General features: G+C 36.0%; 1 protein-coding gene across 2 annotated transcripts in view; it reads right to left on the bottom strand.

Annotated features, from left to right (window-relative positions):
- Positions 1–26065, bottom strand: part of HBS1L (HBS1 like translational GTPase) — a 50181-nt gene extending 24116 nt beyond the window's left edge. Inside the window, exons 1-5 of one of the 2 annotated variants that reach the window (XM_039323594.1) lie at positions 25858–26065; positions 23855–23920; positions 22401–22529; positions 16570–16764; positions 11934–15921 (exon numbers count right to left, since the gene is read on the bottom strand). In XM_039323594.1, the coding sequence (XP_039179528.1) occupies positions 14477–15921; positions 16570–16764; positions 22401–22529; positions 23855–23920; positions 25858–25900 (1878 nt within the window). In that variant the 5' untranslated portion in view covers positions 25901–26065 and the 3' untranslated portion in view covers positions 11934–14476. Of the gene's footprint in view, positions 1–11933; positions 15922–16569; positions 16765–22400; positions 22530–23854; positions 23921–25857 lie in introns of those variants that run through there. The other variant, XM_039323586.1, reaches the window with a different exon arrangement.
- Between the last annotated feature and the right edge of the window lie 890 nt (positions 26066–26955).

The following is a 26955-nucleotide window of genomic DNA, read 5'->3' as shown; positions in this document are numbered from 1 at the left end:
AACCAATACTATACGGTGCATTCACTTAGATTTTTCCTAACATGCTCATTTCTCACTTCATAAAATAAACTGGGCAATAACATGATCTAAGTCATTTTTGCTTCTCCCAAAAACATAACACTCTTTGCAAATGACAACATACTACCATCCAACCTTTCTAGCAACATTTATTAATCCTAAAATTTCTTAACTCCTAAAATGTTCACATCTTTAGAAAATATTCTAGCAAATATAAATCATTTACCTGCTCTGGTTTTTTGCAACAAAAGTATAATATTCACTCAGTTCTGTTTTCAACCAGTTACCTTGATCTTTTAAAGCATTATCAGATCTAAACTGTTGCATCATATAATCTAATATTTGCTACAAATAATTCAAAATCTCAGCCAACAACAGCACTTGCACACAAATGAATTCACATCCCCAACTAACATATTTCTAATGTCATACATGTGTTTATTATATGTTTGCATAAATATATAAAACAGCCGAAGAAATATCACACATTATTGCTTTATTTGTTACTAGGTGTTGAAACATTTGCTAAGCATTCTAGTTGTTTCCATTGACTGGACATTCTTTCTTTCAGCATATTCAGCAGTCTTCAATTCCATATATTGCAAAATATTCAATTCAACATTTAAAACATTCAAAAATTCAAGCTTATTCATTTTCTTATATATTTTTCCTAATTCAAATAAAATACATTAACCATTCTTTCATATATTCATGCATTTCTCAGTGAGTTTCTAAGAGTAAAACTCTGGCCTATAGACCAGTTTCTAACATGAAACAGCACTATACTTCTCAAATTTTGCTCATTAGTGCCACATTCATACACTTTCATAGAAATAGAAAAATTGTTCCAGAAATACTTAAAAAATTAAATTCTATGTGGGTTTTGCATTCAACCTGGTTATGTTTACCTCTATTTAACAGCACCCTTCCAATTGTCAGGCACTAATGCAGTTCTCACACAGATGTTAAACATATTACAGAGCTACTCCATAAATAAAAATCATCAACATTTATCTGGTTACACTGTATACATTTATAATTTTCAACAATATGATTCAATACAATTTCCTTTTTTTCTGACATATTATTTATATTTAAAAAATGTTTCAATATCCTTTGTTGTATCATTCTATTTCTTTTTCTTTTTTAATTGGTACATAAATAATATTTATAAGCAGACAAAGGAATTACCAAGACTGAGATTGTACAGTTAGTGTTCAGTGTAGATTTGAATTGAAACTACCATAGAAAACATTAAGTTGCATTTAGGTATATTAAGTTGTTTTAATAATGTAAGAATTTAAATCTCTAAGCTAAGTACTAAAATCTAGATTGCTTAAAACACAAAAAGAGGGGGAAAAAACTATGAAAACCTGTGATATAATGAGTGACTTCCAGTCAGTGTTGACTCCAGTATAGGTAGTCTTTGACTTATGAACATAATTGAGCCCTGTTAAGCAGGTCACTATGTAACTGTGCCTAATTTTGCAACATTTTGCAGTAATCACTAAGCAAACACTGCACTTGTTAAGCATGTCCGCTTTCACCAAATAAGTTTTTGGGTTTTTGGTTTTGCCAGACACCAGAAATAAATATCAGAAACTGGCAAAACATTCCAAAAATCTCAGTCAGATGACCCTGGGATGCGGCAAATGGCTATAAATGCTAGCCAGTTGCCAAGCACCTAAATACAATAAGATGACTGCCGGGGTGGGGGTGAGGGGCTGCCATCGGAACTTCAAAAATAGGTCATACGTAGTTCTGGGGAGGTCCACTGTAACTTCAGTCACTAAGCAACCGGTCATTGGCAAGGACTATTTGTAGACTGCCTGGTTAAGACCTTGAATATGTTTTTGGCAAGATTTCAAAAGTAGTACCGTATATGCTGGCGTATAAGGCAACTTCCGCAAGCGTTCAAATCGGCGCCAAAGATGGGGGTCGTCTTATATGCCGAGTCGTCTTATACGCCGGAAATACTGGTAGTTTCCGGCGTATAAGACGACGTTCTAGGAATGCGGCTCGGCGACAAAGACGGGGGTCGTTTTATACGCCGGATCGCCTTGTACGCCGGCATATACAGTATGCCCATTGTGGTATATCTACAATATTTATAGACAACAACAAAAAACATGTATGTTTGATTTCAACTCTTTAGTCAGCTCTTTTTGCTCTTAAAAGCCATACCCTACAAGGCAAATTTAAATTTAACCAACAAATTTGCCTTGTTGTGTAATATGTAAGGAAGGTATTCTTGCTCAAATTTTGTTATTTTTGTTAATGCATGCTGTTAACATATGCCATTAATTTTGCCACTGCTGTATTTTCAGCAAGTTTAAATTGTTATTATCTTTGATAACTAATCTCTTTCCCAATTTTTTGTTAAATTTATCTTTCCTGCCATAAACATACAAATCTTTGAAATATTCCTTCCATCATTCACTCACTATATTTCATTGCAAAGCATGTTATCACTTTTATTTTTAAGTTACTCATTCTGTTGGAAGCTCTTTCTTTAGTCTTCTCCATCTATTTCCAAAACATTTCTTTTATTTCCATTAAATAGCTCAGCATTTTCTCTGCCTCTTTTGAACTGCTCCTTGCTCTTTTAATATGCTTTTTTGCATTTAAAATATTTTTCTATGTACATATTTGTCATTAAATCCTTAAAAAGTTAGAATTAATGTGTTTATGAAGAATTATGGATCTGCTGTGCTTCCACTATTACCCAAAAAGTATATGCATTATTGGAAAGATATCTCTATGCCAAATATAAAAAGATGGTTTGATGAAATGTGTACACATTCATAGCTTTTGAGTCTATTGCTACAATGGAAGAACAAGACAATGTGATTACATCTGGGCAAAGTTTTGTTGTTTAATTGAGCTTTTAATGATATATAAGTACCGTATTTTCCGGCATATAAGACGACTTTCTAAACCCTGAAAATCTTCTCAAAAGTTGGGAGTCGTCTTATACGCCGGAATATACAGGTAGCTGTTCTCTGAATTTAAAACCAATCTGCCCCCTAGTGGCCAGCCCTATTTTTTTTTACAGAAATAAGCACTAACAGGACAAAGCATACATTTTTCTACATCGCCCATCACTTTATTCTTTTTCAGGAAAAGCAATTAAATAGTAAAAAACAGTAAGCTATATAAATTAAGGACATTACATCTACAAAAAAAAAAAGAAACATTTGATTTACTTCTTATACCTATAGCAGCAGTCATGAATATATGGAAAAACTTTTTGATTCAGCAAATCACATTGATTAAGAAAGATACTGGTCAAAGGAAAAAGATCAAAGTGAAAATTAAGAAAATAGATTATGGGATCTACCAGAGAGAATATTTAAAAAAGAAACATTTGTTTGAATATGAATATTGAATATTGAAAAATACCAACTGAGTTCAGGAAGCATTAGGGAAGCAGTGGTGGGCAACACTCGCTTTCTAACAGCAAAGGAATGGAGCTCCTATGGTGCTCATCTATAAACAGAAATTCAATATTGTACTGTATTTTCTGGCATATAAGACGACTTTCTAAACCCTGAAAATCTTCTCAAAAGTTGGGGGTCGTCTTATACGCCCAGTCGCCTTATACGCCGGAATATACGTTTTTTGTATTTTGTGCGGTTATCATAGTTCTTTATTTTTTTACTTTGCATTTTGTTCCTTTTTTGTTGCATTATAATAATAAGGAAAAAAATTGAAGCCTGCTCACTTTTATGTCACTTTTTCAGAGAAATTACTAAGACTCAGCTCTCATTTATTTTTGGCCCAAACATTTTTTTTTCTGGACTCACTTGTCTAGTTCCATCCATTCATGCCATCTAAAATGCTCCTGGAGTCAGTAAATTAATAAATTGACTAAATTAAATTAAATTATCTCAGATTGCTTTTATTCAGGACATTGTTCACCTCCCCCAAATGCATAAGCGTTTCAAATTCATTCTACACTGGAGCACAACAGCAACTATGACCAAACTATGCCTCTTAACTATTCAGCAATATAAATGGTGCCAATTTAGCCATACATCTTAGCCGTTTCATTCATAATTGAACATAAACATTCATTTCCAAGCATGTGTTTAATTCCAGTGTAGAAGATCAAACTACTATCTTTCAGATTTATTATAATTTCCCCCTTCATTTAGGTTTACAAATGCACAACAACTTTTTTCATGGGAAGGATTCCAGGGATGAGAATCCTCAAGGGGAAAACAACTCAAGAAGCTTGGGAAATTTTGAAAAGTGAGATTATAAATGCCTAGTCTAACACAATTACAGTGAAGAAGAAAAATAACAGCTCTCAAAAGAAACCAGCATGGCTGCATAAAGAACTCTCTGATAAATTGAAAGACAAAAAGGACAAGTAGAAAAAGGGATACATAACTAACGCAGAATATCAGCAAATAGCCCAAGCCTGCAAAAATGAAGTGAGGAAAGTTAAGGCTCAAAATGAACTGAGGTTTGCAAAAAAGTCAAAAATAACAAAAAAAAAATCTTTTTTCAACATGTAAAAAACAAGAAAAAATGTCAAGGAAATGATTGGTCCATTAGTGGGAGAAAGTGGCAAGAAGGTGACAAGCAACAGGGAGAAAGCAGAACTATTTAACTCATTTTTTGCATCTGTCTTTACACAAAAGGAAAAAACAGTCCAACCTATCAAAAACAGTACCGTAAAAAACTGATTACAAACACAAGCTAAAATAGGCAAGAAAATGGTAAGTGAGCACCTGCCCACCCTAGACAAGTTCAAATCACCAGGACCAGACAGATTACACCCCAAGGTTCTGAAAGAACTGGCAGATTTGATCTCAGAACCACTGCACTATATCTTTCAAAGATCCTGGAGTACTGGGGAGCTACCAGAGGACTAGAAAAGAGCTAAAGTAGTTCCCATCTTCAAAAAAGGAAAAAAAAATAGATCTAGGAAACTAGAGACCTATCAGCCTGACCTCAATACCTGAGAAGATTCTGGAAAAGATAATCAAGCAACAAATCAGTATACACCTAGAGGAAAACAAAGTCATAACCAAAAACCAACATAGGTTTGTCAGAAACAGATCATGCCAGACAAATCTTATTGCATTCTTTGACAAGGTAACAAAATTAGTGGATCAGAGGAATGCTGTGGATATAATTTACTTGGACTTCAGTAAGACATTTGATAAAGTAGATCACAACCTACTACTTGATAAGATAGAAAAAGATGAATTAAACAGCATCACCATCAGATGGATTTGTAATTGACTGACCAACCGCACTCAACGTGTAGTCCTCAATGGAACTGCATCTACATGGAGGGAAGTATGCTGTGGCTCTGTTTTGGGCCCACTACTCTTCAACATCTTCATCAATTATTTAGATCAGGGAATAGATGGGGAACTCATCAAATTTGCAAACAACACCAAGCTGCCAAGAGTAGCCAACACTCCAGAAGATAGACTTAACATACAGAAGGATCTTGACAGACTTGAACATTGGGAGCTATCTAACAAAATAAAATTCAATGGTGAAAAAAGGTCTACGTTTAGGCAAAAAACCCCAAATGAGCAGGTGCAGTATAAGTGGTACCTCACTCAATAGTAGTAACTATGAGAGGATCTTAGAATCCTAGTGGACAATCATATATGAGCCAGCAGTGTGCTGCAGTTGCCAAAAAAGGAAACACAGTTCTAGGCTGCATTAACAGAGGGATAGAATCAAGATCAAGTGAAGTGTTAATATCATTTTATAATGCATTGGTAAGACCCCATTTGGAATATTGCATCCAGTTTTGGTCACCACAATGTAAAAAAGATGCTGAGACTCTAGATTAGAAAGAGTGCAGACAAGTGCAACAAAGACGATCAGGGGACTGGAGGCTAAAACATATAAAGAATGGTTGCTAGAATTGGGTGTGTCTAGTTTAACGAAAAGGACTAGGGATGACATGATAGCAGTGTTCCAATATCTCAGGGGTTGCCACAAAGAAGAGTGAGTCAAGCTATTCTCCAAAGCAGCTGAGGGCAGGACAAGAAGCAATGGATGAAAACTAACCAAAGAGAGAAGCAACCTAGAAATAAGGAGAAACTTCCTGACAGTTAGAATAATTAATCAGTGGAACAACCTGCCTCCAGAATTTATGAATGCTCCAACAGCAGAAGTTTTTAAGAAGAGACTGGACAACCATTTGTCTGAAATGGTATAGGGCAGTGATGGTGAACCTTTTAGAGACCAAATGCCCAAATTGCAACCCAAAACCCATTTATGTACCATCGGGTACCAGGTGGGTGTGGCCAATTGGGTGGGCATGGCTTCGATGGTAACGGCAAACTAGGTGGGACTAAAAAGTTCAGTCAATCAATTCCAACTCTGTGAGATCTTTTTTTTTCCTGCAAGAAGTTGAAATTGACTGATTGATTGAACCTTTTTTTTTTGTACACGGTGGCGGAGGCCTAAAGCGAAAAGATTTTATAAAACCCAGCTGAAGGCCTAGGATTGGGGTGCCGGCACGTGTGCCCACAGAGAGGGCTCTGCGTGACACCTATGGCACGTGATGGCAAATGTGCCATAGGTTCGTCATCACGGGTATAGGGTTTCCTGCCTGAACAGGGGATTGGACTAGAAAACCTCCAAGATCCCTTCCAACTCTGTTATTCTATGATCTTTGATTTCATGTGATAAATTAAATTCATGTTTTTTATCATGTGCTTCTACATGTTTTTTAATCATGTGCTTCTAATCTTCCGTGTATCATGGTCATTATCAGATGTACCCATAGATGCTGATCTTTTCTGCTTTCATAGTTTTGGTCAAAACTTTCGTATAACACTTAACTTTTAGCCATGCCATGTGCAGCATTCAGTTTAGGACACAATACCATTTTGTGAAAGCTAGTTTTTATTCATGGTTCTATGTGCAAAGGCATATTAGTTTTTTATTTATATGTCATAAGTGCCAGTAATAGTGCCAAGTTAATAGAACATTTAAAAATACTGAATAAATTCTTCACCATTATCTACTGTCTAAACGTGTTACATTATAGAAACAAACCCTTGAACTCTAAATGTGAAATTGTGAACACTGACATAAATCTAATTTGCAAAAAAACCAAAAAAAAAAACCACTTAATTGCATTGACCCTCCCAGACCTGGGTATGGTAGACCTTCTTTCACAATGGTCTTTCCTGAAGGGGAGGTTCCAATCAATAAGAAGGGGGAGCAATCATGTCCCTTATTCTTCTGATAACTTTCAATGCTTTTGCTCCTGTTATTTAACATTATTGTTATTGGGGGAGATCATTCACCAGCATGGTTTTAGATACTATGGAGTATGCAGATAACCAGCTATACATTTTGACCCATGATGAACAAATGATATGGGAGAAGTCCTATCCTGGTGCCTGAAGGCTGTTGAGAGTTTAGATGGAAAAGTACAAGCACAGACTTAATTCCAGGAAAATAGAGTGGCTTTGGGTACAGAAACCTAATTACAGGGATATTCCATCTTTGTTGTGGATGGGACTACTTTTCATGTGGAAATGGCTCATAAACTTGGAATGCTTTTGGATTCACAGGTCTTGCTTAAAGAGCTGAGGTTCCTGACAGGTGGAGGGGGGAACTAGATGGTCAGCTATACTGGACTTGATACTAACAGGAATGAAATGTTTAAAGGAGTGGATGTTATAGGAACTTTGGGAGAGAGTAACCATATTATACAAGGATTCACCATAATTCAAGCAAGGCTAATCGAACAAAGTCAGAATAGTGTTCTAGATTTTAAGAGAGCCGAATTCAACAAACTAAGAGAAAGAATTGGAAGGATTTCTTGTATGGAAATCCTAGAGGGAAAAATAAGTTCAGGATGCTTAGGAAACTCTGAAAAACAAGGTAATAAAGGGAAATAAAAAACAAGAAATGTCTGGGAAAAAAAAGCTCATTTTGACAAGCTGAAGGGCAAGCTGAAGGACAAAAGGGACAAACATGAAAAATGTTACAAGAGGGCTTGCATATTTTCAATAGGCAAAGAGCAAGAGGAAAGTCAAGGAAATAGTTGGTCCACTAGTGGGAAAAGAACGGGATGGGCAACAGGGAGAAGGCAGAAGTACTTAATTCCTTTTTTTTTTTTATTGAAAATTTTTTAAAAGTTTTACAAATCAACCCTCACCCAATCCCTCCCAAACCCACCCCCCTCCCCCCTCCCCAAACTTCCCAGAACTGAATATAGGCTTATTTAAAATTTTAAAAAACCTTTTACAACTTATGAAATAATTAATAATCAAATATACATAACATAAACATTAAAAAAGTACTTAAAAAAAGAAATAAAAAAGAGAGGAAAGAGAGAGAAAAAGAAAAAGAAAAAGAAAGAAAGATAAAAAAATAAAAGAAAAAAAAAGAAGAAAGAAAACAAAAGACGGAAAAAGAAAAGAGAAAACAATCTATACAAACTATGAAAAAGCTAAATGATATTTTTCCATATCCAATTCCTTTTTTGGTATCTGTCTTTATACAAAAGGAAAAATTAGCCATATCTGTCAAAAGCAGTACCTGGGGGACAGAAGAGGGATGTAGGTCAAAATAAATAAGGAATTGGTTAAAGAACACCTAGTTGCTCTGAACGAGTTCAAGTCTCCTGGACCAAACGGTTACATGGCAGGTTACTAAAGGAGCTGGCAGATGTAATCTCTGAACCACCGAATGAAATCTTTGAATGCTTCTAGAGCAGTGGTTCTCAACCTGTGGGTTGGGACCCCATTTGAGGTTGAATGACCATTTCACGGGGGTCGCCAAACAACGCAGTCCGCCATTTTTTCCCTTTTCCTTAACTGTGCTACTCCCTTTTAATCTATTGGCTTTTGAAAGCCAATACAATAGACTCTCTTGAATAGAGGCTAATTCTATTGGCTTTCAAAAGCCAATAGGAATTGTCCAGGCTGTCTTTGCCCTGCTGAGCCCACCAAAAGACCCATTCTGCAAACGGTGCTGCACCAGTTGAGTAGTCCTCGACTTACAACCGGTTGAGTAGTCCTCGACTTACGACCGGTTGGGGTCGTGGCATTAAAAAGGTTGAGAACCACTGTTCTAGAGCACAGGAAAACTGCCTGAGGCTTGGAAAAGAATTGAGGAGAAAAAAGTGGATCCAGGAAACTACTGACCACTTACCTTGATGTCAGTATCTGGGAAAATCCTGGAAAAGATAATCAAGCAACATGTTTGTAAGCACCTAGAAATGAACCAGGTGATTACTAGAAGCAGGCATGGGTTTGTTAAGAACTCATGCCAAACAAATATTATTGCCTTCTTTGCTAAAATGACTAAATTACTGGACCAAGGAAATGCTGCAGATATATTTAGATGGTAGTAGGCATTTGATAAATGCCTACTACCTTCTGGGAAAGGTAGAACAATGGGGGATAGACAGTACCACTACCACCCGGCACCCGATGATTCATAAGTGGGTTTTGGGTTGCAGTTTGGCCATTCGGTCTCTAAAAGGTTCGCCATCACTGATCTAGGATGAATATAAAACCTTAAAAAATCAAGTTTTCTGCATTATCAAATATCTAATCTTATTATGGAAATATGAGTTATAACTCACAAGACTGTTATTTTATGTGTTTGTGGGATTCCCTTATCAGATAAGATTATATTTTTCTGCAATGGGACTTCCAAATACTAAAACAAGCCTTAGGTGAAATAACCATCAAAAAATAAATTTTGTTCCAGTTAAATTATCTTACCTTGAACCTACTGGTTTTTTATTTAAAAAAAATGTAAATTATCGGTTGATATACATATCAAAGAAATCCACTATCAATTTTCTAAGCAATATTCTTCCAAAACACAGCATGCTGGCTTTAACATCTTAGGGAAAAGATCTTGGAGTGTCATTTTTTCCAGTGTAGGTGTATATAAACTGATTTTTATTTTTAAAAAATGTTTCTCACTGCTTCTGACATAAGCCACTTCCTTTCAGAAGCCCACACACTATATCAAACAGATTCTGTGACTTGCTAATGTCCCAAGAGACACTTCTGCAGACATTCTGTTTAATACTCCACATATTATTGCTCTGAATAATGAAAAAATGAATAAGCTGTTTCAATATTTACATGTTTTAAATACATTATTTTGAATGACCACTTTTTATTTGCAACTATTTTTGCGATCCATAAGACAGAAAAAAAGATTTCTGAATAATAAGATGTTAACACCATTTGTTCATGCTTAGTAGCGCTGTATTTTCACTTAACTCTACACTAATAAGAAATAATAATAAAGTAATTTACTTCAATGCAATCCAAATTCTTTACCAAAAAAGTTACCACATACAATTAAACAGAAGTTACATGTAGATTTACATAACTTCTCTTACTCTGAATTATTATTATTTTGCAAAGTTAGGGTTTGCTCGTCATATTAGAATAGAACTCAGAAATCTAAACCTAATATTCAAGTATACTTTCAACTCCTATAGCTTCAATAGATTTTGTGCACACCTTTTCAAGCATACTGTTGTACTCATTAGAGCTACAGTTTGCCAAGAAACGTAGGAGATATACAATTATAAGCAGAATATTCTTAATTGTATATGAAGAGGGCAACAATATTTATAAGACTTATATATCTGACCATCTTATGTAACATAACCCAAGGGTGGCTCATAACAGTAGTAAAAAATAAAACAATAAAAAGCATAAAAACAAAGAAAAATGTACCTGGTACCGAAATCCAGTACATATGAACATATATATTAACTCTAAAATTTCACCAGAATTTGCAATTAGACATAGCTTGCGCAGAAGTTTTTCTCTACATTTAACCACAAATAATGGAGATTTAAAAGGTAGGCCAGACAGATAGCTTGATATCACAGTTAAGAAAGCATACCTGTTCTCCAAATGCATATGAAATATATTTTTAAATATTATGAATATAATTAAAGGCACATGGGCATGATAGTTTAGGATTAGAAATACACTTTCATATATCACCTTCAAATTTCCATTAAGCTTTCAGATACATTAGGCATATTGCAAGTATATTGTTTAACTTTGTAAAAAAAAGAGAATGTAAAATATTATTAACCATTAACTATTATGATTTCCCACCAGTATCCCTGATTCAAAGAAAAACATAATGAAGATATATTTGAACTGGAAACAGAAAGAATGTCTCTTCAGATGTTTCTTCTTTCCTGAGTGTAAATGTCATGAATATCTTTGCAATTCGTCGTTTTTTGCTTTTTGTACATTCAAATCCAATATACTTTTCCTCCTCAAAAAACATAGTAAGAGAAAGCTGTCCATTTGAAAGGACTGAATCTAAAATTTTAAAAAATCAGGTTTTTAGTAGAATTCAATTATGTTAGGATGGTTTAATCAAGAATTAAGGAATTACATAATAATAATTTAACTACTTGTGAAAAAATAATTTAATTTCTGTTTACTGGAATTCTGAATATTTAGTTACTCCTATATAAAAAATTAGTTTACCACTCATTGGAATACTGAATAATTGGTCTAAAGAAATAACCAGAGTCGTTTCTAGATGGAATGGACAACACACAACTATAATAAAATTAATTAATTGCTAGGAAATGAGTAGAAATTGATCAAAATTTTGTACAAATGGACAAGCATATAAGCCTCAACCAATTCAGACTGTCCTTTCTCCCCAACTAAATAATAAATAAATAAATATAAAATAGGATACATACGAAAAAATGTCAAGAATATACTAAATACCCTCCAAAGATTACAACAATTTCCCCTTCTACTATGCTTGCTTGTAACAATCCTCCTAAAAAAGACAGGATGCTAGCTCATTCCTAGCATCAATTACATATAATAAACTGCATTAATTAATGTAATTTCAATCAAACAGCTACTCTGGATGTCCAAAAAATACACAAAAGAATAGTGTGAACCAACTGAGTAAACCTTAATTTTATTGTGAATATAATTCATGAAGAAAATTACAAGCCAAGTTTACTTTAAAACACTGAATGCATAAAACAACAGTGATGCTGACTTCAGAAAACTAAATATTTTTAGCCCATTTTATATTCCCAAATAAGCATAGAAATTTTGGTTAAAGGATTGTTTAAAAAATACAAACTAAAAGTAAAATTGTACTACATTTATCCACATAGAGCTTTAAAATATTAAAACGTTAATAAAATGTGAACACAAAATCCATGTTTGATTCCTCCAGAGATGCAATTTTATCCCCCTTTTTAAACACAACTTGCAGCTTGATCATTATCTACAATAGAAGGCCAGTATCCACTAAACATACAAGAGTCTACCTATCCTATAGTCCTACAGAATGCTGCTCTATAAATCAGTACATCTCTGGGTTACTTTTAAATTGTAGGCTTACATACTGGAGAATAAGTGGATAAATAGCTTACTTAACAGTGATATGGCACAGTAAACTCATGGCCAGTGTTTATACTACATTTCTGCATCATGAATGATGAGGAAGGAAAAAGAAATTTTTTTAGAAAGTAACAATCCCCACAAAAAGATTATAGTCAAAGCACGTAAAGAATATTTAACATCAGAAATATTTTCAAAACTGAATGTAGAATAAACATTCTAGTAAACAAATAACAATCTTAATCATAAGATTAAGAAAATAAAATGTCATCTTTGGACAGATTTGTTTTTATTTAAATATATACATCAATATCATATTTAAGAATTTATCACAATAATGTTTTATTTATATATACAACATAGCTGTTCTACAATATATCTGGATAAATACACAATATTAAAACAATTGTGTACTTTATCACTTATTTGAATTAATAAGTGTGTACAGCTGCCTAACGATATCTCTCATAGAGATCTTTTCCTTACTTTCTCATCTATTCAGGAGTTTCTCTATGGGAAACAGAGAAAAATTCTATGTTTGCAAAAGATTGGGAGACCTGAATTTTGCAAGAATACATACAAAATTGTAAGAATATTTATCAAAAATGAAAAAAGAAAAACATTTTATGGAGCAGAAAATTATGGAAAAGACATTTTTCTTACTTTCTTAAAAATGTATAAACACTTATATTTAACAAGTTCCCTGAATTGCAACAAATAATTTGTTTTGACATGCAATGGAATGGAATTTGTATTATCACATAACCTAAAAAGTATATATTACATCATATATATCTCTCTCATATATGCACTCGCATATATAGATATATATATATAAAACTGCCACTTACAATAATGTAATATTATTCAGCTATGGTATTACTAAATATAAGGAAATATACAGGCGGGCAGGTAAGGAGACTTTGAACAAAAATGTATTTCTCCTCTTCTCTTTCTACCACATTCTACAACTTCTTCTGAAGAATTCTAACCATTCTAATAAAGCTGATGATCTGAGTTTCATATATTAAGATAATATGGGAAATTAAAGGTAGAAATTCTATAATTGTTTTGCCCACTATACAAAGAAATGAAGGATCCGTGTGCACCAATAAGTTTTTTAAAAAAAATTCTTATCCTCTCAAGATTCAAGTGTCCAAATATGGCCATATTAAGCCAAATTAGGTATTAGTCACTTACTAAGTTTACTAAATGGAGGATAAATATCTTTATTAATCGATATAGAAAAACACAGTGCTTTCATTAGTTTCAAATCTTTTTAAAGAACTACTTTATATATTTCATTTTTTAGCAATGCATCTAAAAAATTTAGCATGCACCTTTAATATATTTCAATACATGTATGCATAGATAAGAAATACACAGTCCAGAAAAAAAAAAAAGATTGGCAACAGTTCCTACCATGTATACCTACTCTGGCAAAAAAAAAAAAAAGTTACTTCATTAATTGAAAGAATAAAGAAAAATAATCTTTAAAAAACTGTTAATGTCCAATGATGCATATACAACCAGCAAGTTGATATCACGGATCTGTTTTTTTCTGCTCTCCTTCCCCACCAAAAATGGCTGGGTGACCTATCATATGCTATAAGCATTATCTTATCTTACATTGTTGGCTATACAATATTTTATGTGATGGGGAAAAAAAGAGGTTTACAGTACTGTCTTTTAGAACTTATTTACAAGGTTGGCTTTCAAATAAGTAAAGCTGGTTCCATTAGAGTTTATAAATTGTTTACTACTATACCCAATAGTGTTTAAACACTATTACAGAGTCTTCATTACTTATTTTTAAACCTGAAATCATAGAATATTGTTTTTTCAAAACTACTACGTACAATATTTTCTCCAAAAAAACCCAAAATAATTCAGTAAGCAATAAAACAATAACAAGACCAGAATCCAGTGCATCCTTTAAAACCTTTACTAAAAATTGAGCTACCCAATATAAACTGAAATTTACTTTGCTTTAACAAAATATATTCCAATTTGGAATCCAAAATAATCTTGTATAAAATAGTTTAGACTTCAGAAATAATCAAAATTAACATTAGCTCATTGCACTACCTAGTGAATGCCTTCTTTTGACCTGATTTTACAATATCATCAGGAGATGGTGATTTGAAATCAAATGGAGGGATTGCCATTAAGGGTCCAATTTCATTAACTTTTGCTTCTTGTATTTGCCTGCTATACAAAAAAGCCTTGTGAATATTTACACTTTGATGTTTGCATCTCTTTGAAGGGTAACGAAGACATAAAGTTATAGCAAACGCGGAGGGTTTTGCACACAAAGTTTTTGACCATGAAAAGGTGCCTTTTAAAATAGATGGCCTCACTTTTTTTTTGCTTTTCTTGCTTCCTTGAGTTAAAAGCATTTGCTGTCCCTGCTTTGAAAATAAAACTTTAGTTTCTGGAAGCATTGTATTTAACTGCACTCCTTCAGGCTCTGGTAATAATGCTGATTTTCTAATAAGTACACTTAGATCAATATCTGAATGTACAACTGAAGGCTGCACCTTTTTAGCTAAATAAAATTCTGAACGGCTGTTTATTGTTTCAGGGCTGTCCACTGCAATAGATTTTGCAATTAAATCTGAAAGTGATAAACTCTCAAGCTCTTTTACTGGAGATGACTTAGAATGTGTCAAGGAAGATAAGGATCCTGAGAGTTCTGTCATGCCAGATGATACTGGAAGTTGGTTGGCTAGCTGAGACAACGGTGAATATTCTAATTCCATGTCTGTGAAGTCTGCTGAGGGTAAATTGCAAAGATTATGCAATGAGCCAGGCTTGCTTGAATTGCTTCCTTGGTGTTCCTGCAGAAGATCAGCCAGTGATAGACTTTCAGACATTGAAAATGCTGAGCTGTTAACCTTTGAGGAACTGCTACTCTTGTTTTTGCTTTCAAAAGATTCAGTCATTTTATTAGATGCATTACTTATATTGTCTAGTTTTAAATTATCAAAATAGCTATCCAAGGGGCTTTTGGGTCCACGATCAATTTTTTTCTGTGGCATGATTAATGAACCAGCTTGTGCATCTGATGAATCACCTGTTTCATTAAGTATGTCTTTTAAGTCCTTAAGGTCTTTAAACTCAGACCAATTCCAAGAAGCTTTTTCTGATAGTCTTTTGTCTTTAAGCAATTCAGCCCCTGAATTAAAGCAAGTGTCATATTCAAAGCAAGATTCCCTAGTTGCAGTGCTATTGCTCCCAGCTTTTGAGAGAGTGTCACACTTGATGGATTGCTCACTGCCATCACTTAATGATAAAGGAAAAATTTCCAAGGTTTTGCATGTAGATGTGAAAGATTTCTTTTTAGCAGGAGTTTTCACACATTTGGATCTGAAGAAAATTTTATCACTTGGAACTGAAGTATTATAAGTGGATTCAGCATTGACAACTGGACCATTAAAACTAAAGGAGGAACCAGTGGAATCAGAAATGTTTTCAACCAAATTAGTCAAGTGATTAATATTAGAAAATATTTCTGAACAAAATAAGCCTTACCTTACAACAGCCAACAATTCCAAGACAGATGCAAGGTCACAGTACAGATTGTTTCAATTTGCAAGCAGGAAAGGCAACAGCAAAATCAAGAAAAAAGAACATGAAAGGCATTTAATTAACAAACATTATTGAAACTGTATTTAGAGTAATACATTATATGTTCATGAATTCAGCTTCACATATATGTTCAATTTAACTAAAATTGCTATTTGAGTTAAAGTAATTAATGCAGCACATAGTTTGTTTCCAAATTGTATTTATCGTTGTAAGAGGAAGATTTAATTGTATCCCAAGTAGCACTTTTGTGTTACATTTATATGTATTATTTAGCTACTCAATTTACAGGAAAAAAAGTGCTTTTTCTTAGACAATCAGTTTGGGGTACTCGCTGAAGAAACCAGGAGATACTGAGTTCAAGCCCTGCTTTAGGCACAAAGCTAATTAGGTGACTCTGAGCCAATCACTCTCTCTTAGTTCTAGGAAGAAGGTAGTAGCAAAGTGCTTCTGAAAATGTTGCCAAGACTGCATGAACTTGCCCATGTAATGACCAGGGGTCTAGACTGAGTCAAAAGCACACACATACATAGAAAGTGCTCTTTTAAAAACTTTACCTATAATTCTGCAAATATAAATATAAACATACCTTTAGTTGGCCTTCCTACAATTACATTATCCTCATTCTTGGTCTTCACATTTTGCTTATTGTCTTGTGCAAGGATAGAGTCCAAAGCCTGCTGTATATCAAAGTTACTGCTGAGTACTGCTTCCACCAGTATTTTTTCTGGCACTGAATCTCCAAGTACTTCTTTCATACGATCAAGGCATGAATTTAGCTGACCTAAATAATGGGATGACATAATGAATTATTACGGAGAAAATCTTGCAGAAAAAAATCATGCAAACAGCTGAAAATAGATATTCTAATTTCTTTTAAATAATTACCATTTTTACCCAGGACGAAAAAAATAAATATTTCATGCCCTTTTAAGATATAGTACATTTCAGATTGGAAGCATTTCAGACTGGAAGGCAATAGGATATTTTGGAGCAAACGTGGGCATACATGTAGCTCCAACATTGAACTTATTATTCAATATCTTTTTAATACATTTATTATTTTATTTATTTATTTATTTATTTATGAGACTTATATACCGCTTAAGTGCAAGCACCCTCTAAGCGGTGTACACCAATAAGCAATGTATATATATATTTGCATTGCCCCCAACAATCTGGTTATAAAAGTGCATTATTGAAATAGATTAAAGTGAGTGCAGATTTGAAGATCAATGTATTTAGTCAACGTATTTGAAAGAGAGACACAAAGCAGAGTAATCGAATTTCATGCTACAGTCAAATTTGGTATCATAGTTACCGTAGGATATTTCGCTTACTCCCAGTTTGTGTAGTGGTTAAGGTGCTGCCCTAGAAACCAGGAGACTAAGTTTTAGATACTTCTTAGGCCTGAAAGCTGACTGGATAACTTTGGGCCAGTCACTCTTGCTATCTAATGTGATATGATGGGGAAATTAGGAGGCAGGAGTATTAAGTACGGTCACCACCTTGAGATAATAAAGATACACTGAGGGAAAAAAATTATTTGATCCCCCCTGATTTACCCACTGACAAAGAAAAGATCCATCTATAATTTTAATGGAAGGTTAATTTTAACAGTGAGAGACAGAATAACAAAAACATCCAGAAAAACGCATTTCAAAAAAGTTATAAATTGATTTGCATTTTAATGAGTGAAATAAGAATTTGATCTCCTATCAATCAGTAAGATTTCTGGATCCCAGGTGTCTTTTATACATGTAACGAGCTGACATTAGGAGCACTCTCTTAAAGGGAGTGCTCCTAATCTCAGCTTGTTACCTGTATAAAAGACACCTGTCCACAGAAGCAATCAATCAATCAGATTGCAAACTCTCCACCATGGCCAAGATCAAAGAGGTGTCCAAGGATGTCAGGGACAAAATTGTAGACCTACACAAGGCTGGAATGGGCTACAAGACTATAGCCAAGCAGATTGGTAAGAAGGTAACAACAGTTGGTGTGATTACTCGCAATTGGAAGAAACACAAAGTAACTGTCAATTTCTCTCGGTCTGGGGCTCCATGCAAGATCTCACCTCATGGAGTTTCAATGATCATGAGAACAGTGAGGAATCAGCCAAGAAATACACAGGAGGATCTTGTCAATGATCTCAAGGCAGTTGGGACCATAGTCACCAAGAAAACAATTGGTAACACACTATGGTATGAAGGACTGAAATCCTACAGCGCCCACGAGGTCCCGCTGCTCAAGAAAGCACATATACAGGCCCGTCTGAAGTTTGCCAATGAACATTTGAATAATTCAGAGGAAAACTGGGTGAAAGTGTTGTGGCTTCAACTCAACTCACCATGTTTGGAGGAGGAATCCTCCCTATGACCCCAAGAACACCATCCCCATCGTCAAACATAGAGGTGGAAACATTATGCTTTGGTGGTGTTTATGCTAAGGGAACAGGCCAACTTCACTGCATCAAAGGGATGATGGACAGGGCCATGTACCATCAAATCTTGGGTGAGAACCTCCTTCGCTCAGCCAGGGCATTGAAAATGGGTCATGGATGCCAATGACCCAAAGCACACGGCCAAGGCAACAAAGGAGTGGCTCAAGAAGAAACACATTAAGGTCCTGGAATGGCCTAGCCAATCTCCAGACCTTAATTCCATAGAAAATTTGTGGAGGGAGCTGAAGGTTCGAGCTGCCAAACATCAGCCTCAAAACCTTAAAGACCTGGAAGGGATCTGCAAAGAGGAGTGGGACAAAAGCCCTCCTGAGATGTGTGTAAACCTGGTGGCCAACTACAAGAAATGTCTGACCTCTGTGATTGCCAACAAGGGTTTTGCTACCAAGTAATGTCATGTTTTGCGAAGGGGTCAAATACTTATTTTATTCATTAAAATACAAATCAATTTATAACTTTTTTGAAATGCATTTTTCTGGATTTTTATTGTTGTTATTCTGTCTCTCACTGTTAAAATAAACCTACCATTAAAATGATCATTTGTCAATGGGCAAACATACAAAATCAGCAGGGGATCAAATAATTTTTCCCCTCACTATACATATACAGTATATTAAAAAGATGGGCTAAAACTATAATGATCAACTTCCTAGTAGTGAAGTTGACAGAATTTTCAGAGATGGCAAAACTCGCAGCTTTGATTAGATTGTTCAGTTATCCTGGGCAAAATCTGCGTTCAACTTGAGGACTTCCTGTTCAAAGAGCAAATGGCAGCCATGGCCAGTAGCATCTTTGCATAGCTGCATTTGTGTGCCAATTGCAACTGTTCCCGACCTGGGAGCTCTGACCACAGTCACTCATGCTTTGGTCTTCTCGAAATAGGACCCCTGCAATGTGGACTTCACAGGTCTGCCTTTGAAAGTATTTGAAACTTCGGCTTGTGAAAAATGCAGCAGTGTGCATATCATTGGCACACACAGCACCTCTGCTGCATAATTTTATTTCATTTTAAATACAATGAAGGTTTTTTCAGACAAAAACACGCCCGTGCCATAGGTTCACATGTGTCCCCATTGTGGCCAATCTCTACATAGAAGAAGTAGAAACCAAAGCCAATTTCCATCCAGTCACTGCTATAGGTATATGGACAATATGTGGGTCAAGATTAAAACATAGGAAGCGGACACCTTCATCAAACACATCAATTCTGGTGGACAAACACATTAAGTTCACACAGGAAGACGTTAAAGAAAACGGTCTGGCTTTCCTGGACTGTGCTGTGTACATTAAAGAACACAAAAGTCTTAACACTGAAATTTACAGAAAACCCACACACAGAGATCAGTATTTGCATTTTGATGCTCACCATTCACTGGAACACAAAATGGGAGTGATCAGAACCCTACACCACTGGGCTGAGACTTTACCTACCAGTAAAGAGGGAAAAGAAAAAGAACAAAAACATACCAAGGAATCCCACAGAACTTGTGATTATCCTAACTGGGCCTTTATCAAATCAAAAAAAAAAAAAAAGACCTAGTAAGAGCTCCTCCATTACAAAGAAGAGAATAATAAACATAGCAACATTGTCATTCCACACATGGCAGAAATATCTGAAAAGCTCAGGAGGATTTTCAACCAACACAATGTACATGTACACTTAACTCAAGAATACACTAAGGCAGAACCTTGTTCACTCCAAGAATAAAACACCCAGGCACAAACTAAGCAATGTGATATATATATACAATGCAACGAAACATATGCAGACCTGTACATTGGTGAAACAAAACAACCACTTCACAAATGCAAAGCACAACACAGAAGGTCAAACCCATCAGGATAAGATTCAGTGGTCCATCTGCATTTGAAAGACAAAGGTCACTCTTTTGAAGACAGCAAGCCCACATTCTGGACAGAGAGTATCACTGGTTTGAAAGAGGGTAAAAGAATCCATCTATGTTGGAACTGAACACCCATCCCTCAACCACCTATCTTCAGTTTACAACTCAGCACTTGCAGCAGTTCGAAGATTCCACAAACAAATGCATCCTGATTCAGGTGACTATGATAGCACAGATAAACCCCCAAGTGGCCTCAACAGCTCTCAGAGAGTGCTAACGACCAGATGACTGCAAAGAAATACAATCCTTCCATCCCCCCCCCCAATCCTATCAGAACCTGTCTTTCCATTCCACCATCCTGTGATGACCCAGGACCCCGAACGGAGGCAAAGCAATCAGCTGGCCAGAGCAATAGTCTTTTAATCACTGCCAATGTTCACCCAACAGCCCCCACATATGCTGGCAAACAAAACAGCCAGGGAAGTTTACACTGTTCTTAAAGCAAGACAGATAACAAGCAAACGTATAATCCTTTTAACTCCCAGCTTGCCTATAAACTGCAAACTGTAGACTGCAAGGTGAGATCAGCAGGAAGCAAACCGGTCCAGAATACAAAGTGTCCAGGTTACAAGAGTCACACTATCTCAAGATTTCATGTTTGTTCCCGGCAAATGCCCCACCCCACAGCATCTCCTTAAATCCTACTCCCCAGGTGTGCCTTGTGGAGTGGGGAGCGATGCTCTCCTCCCGAGCAAGTGAGCCTGCCTCCGTTGTTCCCTCCTCCTCTCTGTTCTCCTTGCTCTAGGATGGGGAGGGGCCTTGCTCTTTGCCTGAACTCTGCCTTCCCTGTTCCAAACCTGAAGGGCCCTGGCCTGCCTCAGCCTGCTCCTCCCCATAGTCCTCCAAAGCCAGACACCCCCTTCTGGGCCTCAACAGGGAACTCCATGACTTCCTCAGAGTCAGACTCTGACGGAGGCATGACACATCCAGTCTCAACTGTCAGTACCCATCATTCCATCACCAACATTAGAACTGATGAAGTTTTTGGGATATAATGTGAAATATTTTCTTCTTCTTCAAGGAAAAAGCAGTCCAGTTGCATTTTGAAGAAAAAAAGCACCTTTTAGACAACCATGACCTGGATGATTGTGAATCTCCACAGACACTTCGCTCCATAAGCTCCGTTGGCTGCCAATGTGCTTCTGATTTTAATTCAAAGTGCTGGTAGTCAACTTTGAGGATGGGTTACTTATGGGACTGTCTCTCCGCAATTGTATGTACCCATCCTGTAAGATCCACCAGGAGAGGCATGCTCCATATTCCATCCATCAGAAGTGTCTTCCAGCTGGATCCATGAAAAGATTTTTTTCTGTCACCGTATGCACCCTGTGGAATATCAGTCACCTGGAGATCAAACTTATCCCAACCCACTGACCTTTAACAAGACCTGGTTTTGACATCAAGCTTGAGATCACAGAGATATGGGATAGCCATCAGATGGCTATATTAATTCTTGTGATGGGTTAGCTTCCGGCTGGTATTTTGTTGTTTATAATTTTGTAACGTTGCTTTTATTCTGTTTTTAAGTATTGTTAGTTGTCCAGAGTTTTTATGTTTTTTAAGATGACAACATAAACTTAATAAATCTTTGTTATATTTAAGTTCATAGTGTTCTGCAAATTTATAGAGAAATATTTAGCATGTCCAGTGGCCTAAGAAGCATGCTAATGCAATACAAATTAGTGGCAGTGGAACAACTAGCCCCTTTATAGAAACTGTCAAATTCTTGAAATCATACATTTACTAGAGTAAATCAGAGTAGCTTCTGAGTAATTTCTGAGTACTTCTCACTGGGAATTATTGAAATGATGTGATCTAACAAGATAGATTAAACAGAGTGATACCAAGTCTCCTTGCTCCATCCTTCTGTCTTTCCACCTTCTACCATCATTTGCTTAGTGTTACATAAATTTTAACTTGTTGCATCAGTTCTTTCAAATGCAGATGTCAGCCAAGTACACAAGTTTATTGAAAATCAAGTATTTCTGTAAACCAATAAACAGAGCACACAATGTATACACATTAAATGAATGAAAGTTATTATTTGTATAATACCTTTTTCAAGTCCAGTCAACTGGTGACTGGAGATAAAATTGCTATGTGCAGAATCTTCATAATCATACTCCTCTAAAGGTTTGCCAGAGACTGAAGTATTTTCTCGTTTTGAATAAATAAACTGAGCAGCTAGAATAAAATAAGAACAGAACAAGGATTATCTGGGTGAAATGTCCATAATAAATTTGCCTTTCTATTCTTAAAACTTTTGATATCTTTTCAAAACGTACAAATATTTATCACCAATTCACAACAGACATTTCTGCAAAGCTGATTCTAAGTTCTATAATTTTATTCTTGGCCATTTGTTTAATTATGAGGCACAATTAGTTTACCTTTTAAATGTTTCATATGAATTAAAATGTTTCATTACAGATGATGAAAGTATTTGTTTAGCATAATCATATGGTATTAATAATCCCAAAAATCCTTTTAAATATATCATCTAATTATATTATGTATGAAGTTTCATTATTTCTATTCCTTTTGCTTTGGCTGAGTGGGTTTGAGAAGAGATATACATGATAGTAAAATTTAGAAGGTTACTAACATATAGATTGGAAATTCAGACTTGAACAGTAGTATTCTTCAAATAAGCTGATTTTACCAATATCAACTCCAATCCAATTTCTAAAATGCTCATAAGCAAATAAGCTGTACTAGGAATTTTTGCCTCAATTCATTATTCCCTTCATTCTTATCAGAGTATTATGCCAAGTTATTTTATATACATCTATCCATCTATATATTACTAAAACTGTCACTCTAAAATATCTGTACCTTTAACTGGGCAAAATAGTACACCATTGGGAAACCTTTTTCAATCAAGGTACTTCAAATGAATTAACTTATAGAAAGAGTTGAAAATCCAGGACTCGTGACTCCTATGGAATTGTAATTTAGAAAATTTTATAAAACATTTTATGTCATAAAAATTACCATAAAGCATTTTATGACATAATGCAAAATGTCCTAACATTTCCCTGTGAAACTTCTGTTTGACTGTGCTATACAGTTCAACATGGACTAGTTTCAAGGCAAATACATCTCTAATAATAATAATAGTAGTAGTAGTAGTAGTAGTAGTAGTAGTAGTAGTAGTAGTAGTAGTAGTAATAATAATAATAATAAAAAGTTGGAGGGGATCTTGGAGGTCATCAAGTCCAACCCCCTGCTCAGGAAGGAAACCCTACACCATTTCGGACAAATGGCTGTCCAGTCTCTTCTTAAAAACTTCCAGTGTTGGAGCATTCATCGCTTCTGGAGGCAGGTTGTTCCAAGTTCTGCCATGTGAAGATATTGAGCAATCTCGTAAGGAATTATCTCTGAAACAATGACCCAACAGGCCACGGGTTCTCTAGTCCACATACTACACAGAGGGAGCAGCCTAAGGCTACACATCAAATGCCACAAACCTACACCATAAAACAATAATGGCAAAATGTAATGCAAACCTGTTGATGGTGAGATGCAGTAATCATCTTCTACAGATTGCCCATAAAGGTCATCATCTTCAAAATCTGAAGGGCAAAAAGAAAACCAACCTTTTCATAACTGTAATTTTGAATAATAGTTTTATTTTATTCTAGCAAGCATCAGAATACATTGTAATTAAATAGCATTTCCATTTGAGTTCTTTTAAATATATTCATTAAAGACAATTTAATTTCTGAAACTTCTCTTATTTATGTCTTCTTCCTGAAAATACATCAGGTCTTTTCAGATATTTCTTATCCCAATACATTTAGAATTTATAACTTGCCCATAGAAAGCAATACAAAATAAATACCAAATTCTCCATTTTAGCATTTTTCATTTTTCCAATATAGTTTCACTTTGTTTACAGCAAAATATATTCTGTTTAAGGAAATAAGCTTGAATAATAAATATTAATATAATATAAACTTAATTTTCTAATTGTAGAATTTGAAGTACTTTAAAAGTTCAAACTTAATATTTAGATTTTGACAATAAGTCAATCTCAAAAGATCAGGCCAACTGAAGTGCTTTATTTCACAAGCAAAATACCTTTCTCTGTCTGATAGTTGCAACCAGGAAGCAGCCATAGTGGTTTATTGACAGAGGACACCTGTTTCGCCTAGACATGCATATTGCATGCACAGAAGATATTCCTTCTGGTGTATCTGGTATACTAAAAGTTCTCCTTAATTTCAGAGGACATGTAGGGAGAAATTAAATGCAAGTAGGCAATTGCTTGATAATAATCTTTAAAGTCAATGTAATATCACTTGTAATAATCTAATAGGAGCATAATACTTCAGTTTAAAAATCATTACTTATTTTCACAGTCTAAGTATGGAACTATTACATTCCTGAACTTGGGATCAGGATTTAAAATATTTTTCTCTTATGCATATGTTGAAATAAAATACTGTAGATTAAAATAGTCACAATGTAAAAGAATAATAACGGATGAAATAACCATTATGTTAAAAATAAGATATGTGGGTGGGTGGACTAAAGGATCCTTTTGGTCACTTGATTTAACCCAGTATTAAGGACATATTTAATAATCTGAAAAGGTGCAATTGCAATCATTGGCCAAGATTTAGAAATAAAATTTAACATCTGAATTTAAATCTCTATTTTAATATTCACTTGCCCATGAATCCAAAATCTGTCTTACACTCATGCATCTTTTTCTTAATGTATCATAATGTGTGCCTAATTTGAACCAGCTTAATGTTTAAGTAAGAAGCTACCATTAACTCTACAATACAGAATGCGTCTCCCAATGTCTTAAACAGGGAACACTCAAACAGAAGCAAGACTTATGACGACATCTGATTTGTTCGCTCTAATGTTGCCTCTACTATATGGACAAGATGTTATTTCCGCTTGCTTTCCACACAGGCCACCAAAGTCCTCCTCCTACACTCAGCTGTGATAACACTGTCACATCCACGCACGACCCTCCGCCCCCACCCCTCTCCTTCTCCTTCTCCTTCTAGTATTCATTCATCAAAGGCATCCCACGTGAAAGCTCCGGGTAAACGTCGAGTTATTTTCAAAACACCGTACTTTGTTGACCATTATCAAACCGAAAGAAAGTAGTCTGCCAGATTGAGCATGGAGACCACTCTGTCCGGCTTCAAATCATCGAGCCTCTCGGTCTTTCGGTGATACAAGGGAACAAGTAAAAACGGGCTGAAAGCCACCTTTTCCCGAAATAGCACTTATCCACGTAAGCCGGCCTAGTTGATAACAAGCATCCTCCCTTCGGGTGCAGGAGCCTGACCTCCTTTGGCTCCTCGCCGTTTCCCGGTCGCTGCCCTCCCCCCACCCCCTCCCGCAAAAGCCAGGCTGACCGTTATGTGATGTCACTAACGCTCCTCGCACCGGCCTCGGAAGGCAGCTCGGACCCTCTCGAGAGCAAAAAGGGCGCTTTGAAGGGAGGACAATAACAAGCTCTCACAGAGATAGCAACTCGCTCTACCTTCGTCGTAGTTGTAGCCACGGACATTCCTGTGCCGGGCCATGGCGGGCGAGCCGAGGAAGATCTGAGGTAGAAGAGAGAGGCGAGGCCTCTGAAACCCCTCAAAGTTGGGTAGTGTAGCAACCCCAGGCCGCCATATTGTTGACTTGGGCCTACTACTGCCGCCCCGCCTTCAGCTCCTTCGGGTTTTCTGCGCCTGCGCTGACTCCCTTGCCTTCCCTGACTGCGCATGCGTGATCTCGGTGCTTTTCTTCCCCCCCCCCCCGGTCCTCAACGATTGTCGACTCACGGACTAGGCTAGGGGAAGCTAGGTGGTGTAGTGCCCCCTTTCGGCCGGGCGTCGTTCTCTAGATTGCATCGGGTCGGTGGGGTTGGCGGCTCTCTCGCGGCCAAGATTCACGATCGCTGTCTCTCGCGCAATGCTAATCAATTGACTTGTTCGTCGGACTGCTAGGTCGACGGTTTTGGTATTTTTGTTTTCGAAGGAAATCATTCGGCTTTCAGCTGTAGAGCTGAGAATTCTGTCTTAATGCATCTGAGAGTCCAGATTAAAGATTGCTGTGATTCAGTTTATAAAAGTGTGATGTAAACTAGGGGATCAGGAGTACCTTACCTACTAGCTCTGTCCATTTTTTCTTTCTAGTAGCAATTGCTTGTGAGTATATCTTCAATACAGGTAATCCTGGATTTACAACAGTTCATTTAGCGACCATTCAAGGGTAGAAGGGCACTGAAAAAAATGGCTTGTGAGCGTTTTTCACATTTAAGACCGTTGCGGCATCCCCATAGTCACATAATCAAAATTCAGATGTTTGACAACTGGTTCATATTTATGACAGCTGCAGTGTCCTGTGGGGTGTCATGTGATCACCTTTTGCAACCTTCTAACAAGCAAAGTGAAGGGGAAAGCAAGATTCACTTAACAACTGTATTATTAATTTTAACAACTGCAGCAATTCACTTAACTGTGAAGGTCGTAAAACGGGGCAAAATTCATCCTGCCTCATTTGGCAACAGAAATGTTGGGTTCAATTATTATTAAGTCAAGGACTACCTGTATCTAATTTCACAAGGTTTTCCATTCCTGCCAGATATTTC

This window comes from Crotalus tigris, unplaced genomic scaffold, assembly GCF_016545835.1.
Source record: "Crotalus tigris isolate CLP2741 ecotype Arizona unplaced genomic scaffold, ASM1654583v1 scf7180000017611.44802233496:7321179, whole genome shotgun sequence".
Classification (NCBI taxonomy): domain Eukaryota; kingdom Metazoa; phylum Chordata; class Lepidosauria; order Squamata; family Viperidae; genus Crotalus; species Crotalus tigris.
Note: the sequence above shows the minus strand (reverse complement) of the source record. Positions and strands in the feature narration are given on the sequence as shown.